Below are 8,758 nucleotides of genomic sequence, written 5' to 3'. Positions count from 1 at the left end.
AAGTGTTGTTAATCAACTTAGTTTAGACTGCATTTAGGATGCTAAAAGGTTTTGCTGTTCATTTCACTTGGATATAAACTTCCAAATTTCAGGAAAAAAATAAAAGCTCTCACATTCAAATAATCGTATTTCCATAATGCTGCAACAGGCTTGGAGTTCTTAACATCCAGGAGACAAAAGTCTCCCATTTAAAAAAAAAAATTAAAGGACAAGTAAATAATAAAAAAAGAAAGCGTGCAGCATATAACAAAAACCCTACAATTGTTTTGCAACCATAAGCAAAGAATAAAGTTCAACAAAACTACCAGACCACTACTTAGAATTACCATTTTATTCTCTTTTGTGAGGAATATCTTCTGTGAGGGATCACTTCAGGCACTCATGTGATTCGATCCACACTGAAAGCAAACCAACAAACAAACAAAATACCCAAACTTACAGCCGATGTGTCACTGAGGACCAAAGATGACAGTGTTTATTTTTAACCATATACACATTTCTATCAATCATACTCCTGACTGCTCCAAACCTGGATCCGCTTCGTGATGTGCTCCAAAATAACAGTTCTGAAAGCAAAAAAAGAAACCCTCCTGGTTGGTAGCAGCATCGCACACACTGGATTTGCTCCATTTTCTCCTAGTTCTGGCTCAGCACATCCTCAGCATGTACCAATCTGTCCTGAGTGCACAGCATGACTCACTGCTCGTCTCCTGGAGCTCTTTCACAAACTAAGCTAGGAAAAAATAATCAATTTAACCATCTCAGTGAATCCAAAGTCCAGGAGGGACCAAGGTAAACAAGGAGAAGTGTTTTAAAATCAACAGGCCATTTTCCTTTGGTGTATTTCAACAAAGTTTCTCTCGCAAACACACAATTACCAAACCAACAAATTAGCTGCAACGTCAGGGGAAACAAGCCAGTGATTTAAGAAACACAAAGCTGCTGAAAGTGCTGAGAATTATAGGCACTGAGATCCAGGTTCTCTCTTCCCACAGAGCTCAGTCACAAGTCTCCATGGCATCACATCGCTCCCATCAACGGCATCAGCCACAGACAAAAGATTGAAGGCTTCAACTCTGCATAAAATCACTTAATGCTATGACCACTGATTAAAATCACTATACCAAGGTGTGGTGAAAAAAGGATGAGATGAGTTAAAGCTGAGGGACGTGAGAAAGCTTTGACCTTTGCGTGTGCCATCTACTTGGACAAAAGTTCACATTCTTCTATAGAAATGGTGAAGTTTCAAAAGTCTTTGGTTTGTAAATATCTAATTCATTCAAGGAAACTAACTTCCACTTCAATGAATTTGTTCTTATAAAAAAAAGAAAAAATAAAAAAATAAAAAAAAGGAAAAAAAAGCACCCTTTCCCGAGGATATTTTTTAAAGCAGTACTTTTCTTCTGTGGATCTTGGTGATCAACAAACCAGAATCTATTCCAGTGTTTTACTACATTAGCTCCTTTACGGAGAAGGCAGTTGGCGTGCGCTCCCACACGGCAGCGATTCCCGCCCTTTCCTCACACGCGGACCCACCAAGCGCCGCTCGCCGCTCAACTCCCCTCGCCCCACGCTAGTAGCGGCCACACATTCCGATTCACCAACCACGCCGCGGACGCCACTGCCTTTCAACAACCACCGCCGAACGCGCTGCTTACGCTATTGAGGCAAAGCTAGAAACAGTAGAGGAAAGGAGCACGGGGCCGCGCAGTTTTTATTCACAGAGCTAGGCTTACGCAAAGGGCGGGTTGCTGTGGTAACCAGAACGCGGGCGCGCAGGCGCCGTAGAGCAGCAACCGGGGCTCGGCCTGAGAGCGGCGTCTGTGATTTTACGGTCATTTGGTTTGCTCTTAAGAAACAGATGCTATTGTTAAGTAGGATTTTATATATATATGATTTTCTTTTTCCGTGCAGCTGTGTTTTGTTGTGTTGAGCAGTTTCCAGGGTTTCAGGCTGCTCCATTGCTGCGCTGAGGGCGGCGGGCGGTCAGCGATTCTTTCCAGGATCATTAACGAATTCCGAGGGCAGGTTTCCACTACAAACCTTTAGAAAGACCGTGTTTCTGAAAAATGGCTTTTTGATAGAATTTGAGTCCCTTCGGTAGCATGGAACATTCTAAAGGGGTTTTAACCCTTTAAAAACACTTCTCTCACAATTTCAAGCTTTCTCCTTGCTTCTTCTCTTGATATTTTACAGTATTCAGTAGAAGCTCAAACCAGAAAGAACAGCTCATCTGATGAACCATCCCAGCCTCTTCTTTCACAGCTTCCTAAAACCTCATGCATGCTAGAATTGTGCTTTGAAGAGACAGAACCATTCAGTTTTAATGCTAATTAATAGTGGTGGCTTTGGTACATCAGTTATTTGTCACCAAGCAGAGTCATTTTACAGTATTTTTTAAGTATAAGAAGAATCCTCCCCAGACAAATCAGGAATGGCAAGTACTCTTGTCTCAGCCAAGCTTCCCCCTGATGTAGATCCAACAAAAGCTCCTATTGCATTTGGGAGGAGAGCTCTGCCTAAACTGAATGGAGAGATACAATCTCCTGAGGTGCTGACTCAGCAACGGGCATTGATGGCACTCTGTGATCTGGTCCATGACCCAGAAAATATCTACCAGGCAGTCCAAATAGGTAAGTGGTTTGCTGCCATAAGCTTTGACACACTGGTGGTGACAGAGAGGGATGTGCTGTACTGTGTTGTCCTGTTTTTACTCCTGCAGTATAATTGATGAGAGAGAAATGGCCAGGAAGATATCCTGGTTTTAATCTCTACTTGTTTTGAACCGTAAAAAGTAGAGAATATTATGTTATCATTAAAAAAAAAAAAAAAAAGAAAGAAAAAAAAGAAAAAAAAAAAAGAAAAAGAAAAAAAAGAACAATCCACACCTCTTTAAAGACAGGCTAAGGGAACTGAGCTTGTTCAGGCTGGAGAAGACACGGCTTTGGGGAGATCTCATTGCCACTTTCCAAGACTTAAAGGAAGCTTTGAAACAGGAGAGAGACTTTTTACATGAGCAGATGGCGATAAGAACAGGGAGTGGTTTTACCCTAAAGGAGGGGACATTTAAATTAGATATTAGAAGGAAATTCTTCATTCTGAGGGCAGTGAGGCCCTGGCAGTGCTGTCTAAAGAAACTGCGAGTGCCCCACAATTAGAGGCCTTCAAAGCAAAGTTGGATGGGGCCCTGGGCAGCCTGATCTGGTGGCTGGCAAGCAGCCCATGGCAGGGCGTTGGGACTGGGTAGGCTTTAAGGTCTCTTCCAACTTAAGCCCTTCTGAGATACTATAACTATAGAGAATGAAAAAAATAGCAACAACGACCCCCTTTTATATTTCTTCATTCAACAGGTATCTACCTGCATCTTGTTGAGTACCTCAAACATAAAGTACCACTCGACCTCAGTGGACTAGTGATTCATTTAGTGATTAACCAAAATTAATTTGCAAGGGCTATGAAGTCACTTTTTGGCATTCGTTCCTTCAGCATTGGATAGCACGGCACACTCAGCTATAACTACTGGAGAGCCAAAACATCAGAGCTTTACACAGAATATTTCTCAGAAGTCTCATGATAATTGTAGAATGAGACTGTAACGGGAGCCTCAGGAACTTCATAAGAAATTAAAACTAAATAACCAGATTTTTTATACTTCTCAGGATTAAATCTGCTCACTATTTTTAATTAATATGTATCCTAACATTAGGAATAATCTTAAATTTGCAGTTGAGGGAAAAAAAAAAGTTATGCAAGGTTATCTTCATAACATTTTTTAGTAGTCAGTTGTGTATTTACAGTATTGTTGTGTAAAAATGAAGTAGTCTTTAGGTTTGTCACTATCACACACATTTTCTTCATAAGAGGCACCAATAGTCATACAAAATAATGTAATCGTTGTTCAGTTAGCATTAGTTTTTTCTTCTCCAAAAGAAAGAAAAAACTAATTTCTTTTCTCTACTGCCAAACCAAGTTTATTTCAGCACGTGGAAGGTAAGGCTCTGTGCTCTTACACAGCCCTTGCGAGACTTAACGTTTACAGAAACGTAGTCAATCTGCAAACACCCACTTTTCTGAAACAGTAACAGCACCACTGACATCAGTATACCTTTGTTTTTAGAGTTATATAACTTCCTAACTCTTAGCAAGGTTAGAACGTAATCAGGTACAGAATTCAGCAGCTTGTTTCTAGTATTAACCAACACAAGGTTAATTCAATGGGAACTTTCCATTATTCTCATCAGCTGTCAAATCAGACAATTATGTGGGGTTGATATATACATTTTTATTCTAATATGAATACACTTCAGAATTGACAACAGGGCATTTTTGGCTTTAAGTTTCTGCTATACTTGCAGTACCACACTGAGAATTTCAACTCCAGGACAAGATGAAAAACCAGACTGCTTGCACTTGAAGTTGTGAGGTAGAAATGAGCATTGCACTATCAGACTAGTGCTGAAGTTATAAATACTAAAATCAATGGTTGTGTCACACAGGTTTCTTGGAGAACTTGAAGACCTTGCTGCAGCATCATGACAGTACTGTCCGAGAGAAGACAACAGAAATTCTCTATATAGTGTCGATGCATAATGTTGGCAGGTAGGAATAATTCCTACCTAATGGTATAGGAAGTAATAAAGAAGTTTCTGTGAGAAATAAAAACAGAATTTCTAAGTTTTTGCAAGATAGAAGCAATGAAAACAACTTATATTTAATATAATATTTAATTAGAGATTATGCAACAGCCAAGTATTTGAGTTATATTATGCTTAGTTAAATCTGTTCTCCAATGTTTATAGGCAAGGATTGATACAAAATGCAGTCATACCTGTCCTCACTGAACTCTTGGATGACCCAGAAGACATTTGTCGGAAGAACACACATCAAGTGTTTGACATGATGGCCAAGTTACCTGAAGGTAGGGGATTTTTCAGTAATTAATTATTCAAAAGGGGAAAACAAATGACTTCAGTGTTCTTTCATCTCTCTGCCTTTAAAGAATTCTGCCTCGTACCGGTGCAGACAGATAGGTATCATCCTGTGATTATAATAGATCATAGTAGATCATAATAGAAACTTCAAGGAAGCAAAGACTTAATAGAATAAATATTACTAAGTTTGTTTTTTTGTTTTATTTTTAATACCGATCAGTAGTCATTATTATTTTTTACAGTGGTTATTAGTTCTTTCAAAACTCCATATTTCAGTAATAAGCCTTGCTGTTCAGTCTGTACTGAACTTTATTCATATCTATAAACTTCAGATTACTGTACCTCTAGTCACATCTAATGCACGACCTTATCAATCGTCTCATTTTACTTAGGAATTTTCAGTTTAAACAGGGAAACCACTTCACAGCTTAGGAACTTCTGCACAAAAGGCTTTTAAGATATGAATTTGAGGCTTAAACTTGCAAAGTACAAATAATGTTGTATGCAAACACCTATTTGGCATGAGGTTCTTAAGATACAACTTTTTCCACTTTGCTTAAGTATCTTTTCTTAATAGTTTGATATTTTATGATCTTTTTTGAACAGGCTGCACAAATTTGAGCTGCAATTCTGTGACTGTGAGGTCAGAGTTTTGACAGCTAGGAGTAGATATTCACTTTGGCAATAGCAAAGGATGAAGAATCATAGAAGACTAACGGTTAAATATTTGCTGCTTTAGTTTATGTCTACTATTGCAAGTGTGCCTTGTTTTCTTGAATGTTTCAGTTTGTAGCAAATTTTGAAGTTAGTGAAGTTAAGAACAGTCAACATGCATTCAGTCAGTCGTACTTCTGAAGTTCTGTACTTCTGTACTTCTGTTTCAGCTGCTTCAGAATTCAACTTGGACACAGGAAAAGCTTTCTTGTTGGGTTTTTAAAAATCCTTTTAAATATTCACTTCTATTATGTCAGTAGAAGTTGAAGGGAATTTACTTCTCACCTATGTTTATGTTTTAACGTACTATATTCCTTACTCTGTGGAACTATTCACAAAAGCTGAATTCAAGTGCATTTTATCTAGTAATTTGACATATATCACTTGCTTGGAAGTTTGGGTGTCAGCAGCTGCAACTGGTTAACAGTTTGCTTCTAAATAATGGTCTTTTGTGAGCAGACTGCCAGTTCAACAGGTTTTAAAAAAATGAACTAAAAATGAGAGTTACATAGAAAGCATTTTATCACAATCATCATTTCTGCTTAGAGAAATATTATAGCAGTAAGCAGCACTAGCTCTTGGTGGTACCAAAACATAAAAAACTGCTTATTAAGAATTCAAAATACATTCCCCAGAGTAGAGGATATGTAATTGTACATCATACTGCCACTTAGAGATCAAGGACAGGTCTACCACCACTGTTCCATCTGTGTCCCTGCAGGCATCTGAATATTTCATCTTAGCTCAGGAGTCACTGATGGGAGTTATCAGGGCTGTACAACACCAATTCAGTGACAATGTGAGATTCTTCTATACAAGGAGAAAAGAGTTACCTCCTGGAGTGAAAGATTATTCAACCCCTGCTGCACTGAGAGCTGTCTCTCTCCTTGGAACATTGCCTTTGGTTGAAGGCAGAGGTTTCACAGAAGCTCTGAAGTGAGCAGAAGTCTGCCATATAAAAGAGCAGCTTCCAAATCCTGTTACAATCCCAACTTAGTGAAAGTTCAGAAGACAGACTACAATTCTGAGGACAGCTGATTCGAAGTATCTCATGAGCCAAGACTAATAGCTGTTTTCCCATTTTACCTTTCTGTTAGATACTGGTGGCAGATAAGAACTGGGTTTTCCAAATCAAGTTATCAGTAACAAACTTTTTTTTTCCAGAAAACAGTTCTAGAGTTTTAGAAAGTAGAATAGGCTAACGAGTAGCATAAGGGGAAAAGTATTTAGTTTTAGAATTAGTTATTTAGTAAATGCTGTATATCAGTGCCTTCATTACAATTTCCTTACAGATGTAAGTAACAACAGTTAATTAATTAGAAACCTGCTATTATAGTCTGTATAGAATTTCTTTCCCTTCATTAGTTCTCAGTATAACCCTGGTATTTACAGTACTCACGTACTCTATTTCTGTGGGCCAACTCTTTCCCTATTCTTTTTTTCTCTTTATGAGAAATTTAAAGTGGATGTAGAGGAATTATTTACATCTGTGATGCAAACAGAACTTTAATCTCTGATCCTATACTCAGAACTCTCAACCAGCTCACATCCTCTTTATGCTTTCCTTGAATTATGCCTTTTTAGGTGAAATTGTCTTCTAAAGTTTCATTTCCTCAGCTGTGAAATGATCCCAGATTTGACCATTTCCTTTTTGCTACTAAAAATGCTTTAGAACTTATTCAAGATAGAAATCCTTGCCATGGTTAAGCTAGACTTGAATAGCATTCTTCAGACAACATTTTTATATAGCATAGTTTGACATTTGGGGGGAAGGAAGGGGAATAAAAAACAAAATAACCTGATCCTCAGAAGATGTGAAATTATTTCTCAATCAGTGTAATACGTCAAACGAATCATCTTTGCCTGGTAATTGTCACCTTCAGCCACTCAAAAAGCTATCTAGCTTCATCTGTCTTCATATTCCCTTCAACAGTTCTCATCTAGATAACCTTGTGTGACACAATGGAAGGCCTGATAGTGCCTTCTACCAGAATAGAAGCATGCTTGTAAAGGTGTTAGACATGATTGAGTTTAGAAAGCAATATTGACAAAAGCAGCTTACCTTTTCCAAAGGCTGATAATCTCAAAAAGGACACAATCTTCAAATAAAGGCACACTTTTTCAGTTGCTAACCCTTAAATGGGGGTGAGGAGGGGCAGACCCCAGGGTCTGGGCCCAACTCTTCTGGTCATTTGGGCTCATTGTCTGCACCTGTGCTCCCTGGCTTAGCCACGCCTTCTCACTTTGTGCACAGTCACTGGTTCAGTGTGTGGCCTAGCAATTCCTGTATACCTTGTATCACCTGGAAGAAGTCAGCAACTAATAAAGCATTCCCCAGTTATGTTTCTGATGTTTTCTATGGCAATTTCCAGGACCAATAAAGCAATAGGCTTCATACTAGCCAAAAAGGAACATAAGCTGTACGTGCGCTTGGCATGTATTCAATAGAGGATAAAAGAGGAAAAAGAACCAGTAGCAGGAGAAAATGAACACTGGCCAGGAGACATTACTAGCAAAACTTCAACTCTTCGTGAAAACAATTAGTTGAGATTCAAGAAGGTACTTAACATTACTGAATATTATGCAAGGATAAGTGACCTTGGCAATAATAAATGCAAAAAAAAGCTGTGAAAGAAAGAATTATTTTTCCCAGGATGTGTACAGTACCAGAAATATTTAATAGTTCTTAGCTATAATCTTTCCTGTATTTTAAGAGTACTTAATCCTTTTAGACAAAAATTGAAGTGGATTTGATGACACTGGATTTTGAAAGCTTACCAGGACCTCTTTTTTGGAGAAGTCCAACAAATTAAAGTTCCTCTGTCTTTACTGACCCTCACTGTCCTCAATATTATACTTTTACAAAATCATAATGAATCAGTTCTATGAATAAGGACTGTTTAAAGATACTGTTTTCCCTTTGAAACCTGTTTTGTTGTGTGAAATGCACGTAATGGAAGGACAGATGGCATTCTTATTGCAGCAGATGGAACATCTCTTCTGTGAATGTCATTGTTGTCCAGGTAAAGTGACATCCCAGCTCTTCTAATACAGGTTTTTTTTTCACTGTATCACTGATAAACCTGAGAGCTGAGGAAATAGTTGCCAATTTA

General features: G+C 38.3%; 1 protein-coding gene across 1 annotated transcript in view; it reads left to right on the top strand.

Moving 5' to 3' along the window:
- Positions 1 to 2,434: 2,434 nt before the first annotated feature.
- The window catches only part of RSPH14 (radial spoke head 14 homolog), a 69,596-nt gene continuing 63,272 nt past the window's right edge, over positions 2,435 to 8,758 (top strand). Inside the window, exons 1-3 of the mRNA XM_042829250.1 lie at positions 2,435 to 2,633; positions 4,497 to 4,599; positions 4,800 to 4,918. Of these exons, the coding sequence (XP_042685184.1) occupies positions 2,435 to 2,633; positions 4,497 to 4,599; positions 4,800 to 4,918 (421 nt within the window). The remainder of the gene's footprint in view (positions 2,634 to 4,496; positions 4,600 to 4,799; positions 4,919 to 8,758) is intronic.

This window comes from Centrocercus urophasianus, unplaced genomic scaffold (genome assembly GCF_019232065.1).
Source record: "Centrocercus urophasianus isolate 14NV4802_14NV808 unplaced genomic scaffold, USGS_Curo_1.0 seq_30, whole genome shotgun sequence".
In the NCBI taxonomy this organism is placed as follows: domain Eukaryota; kingdom Metazoa; phylum Chordata; class Aves; order Galliformes; family Phasianidae; genus Centrocercus; species Centrocercus urophasianus.
The sequence above is the reverse complement of the archived record's forward strand: the minus strand, read 5'-3'. Positions and strand labels throughout refer to the sequence as shown.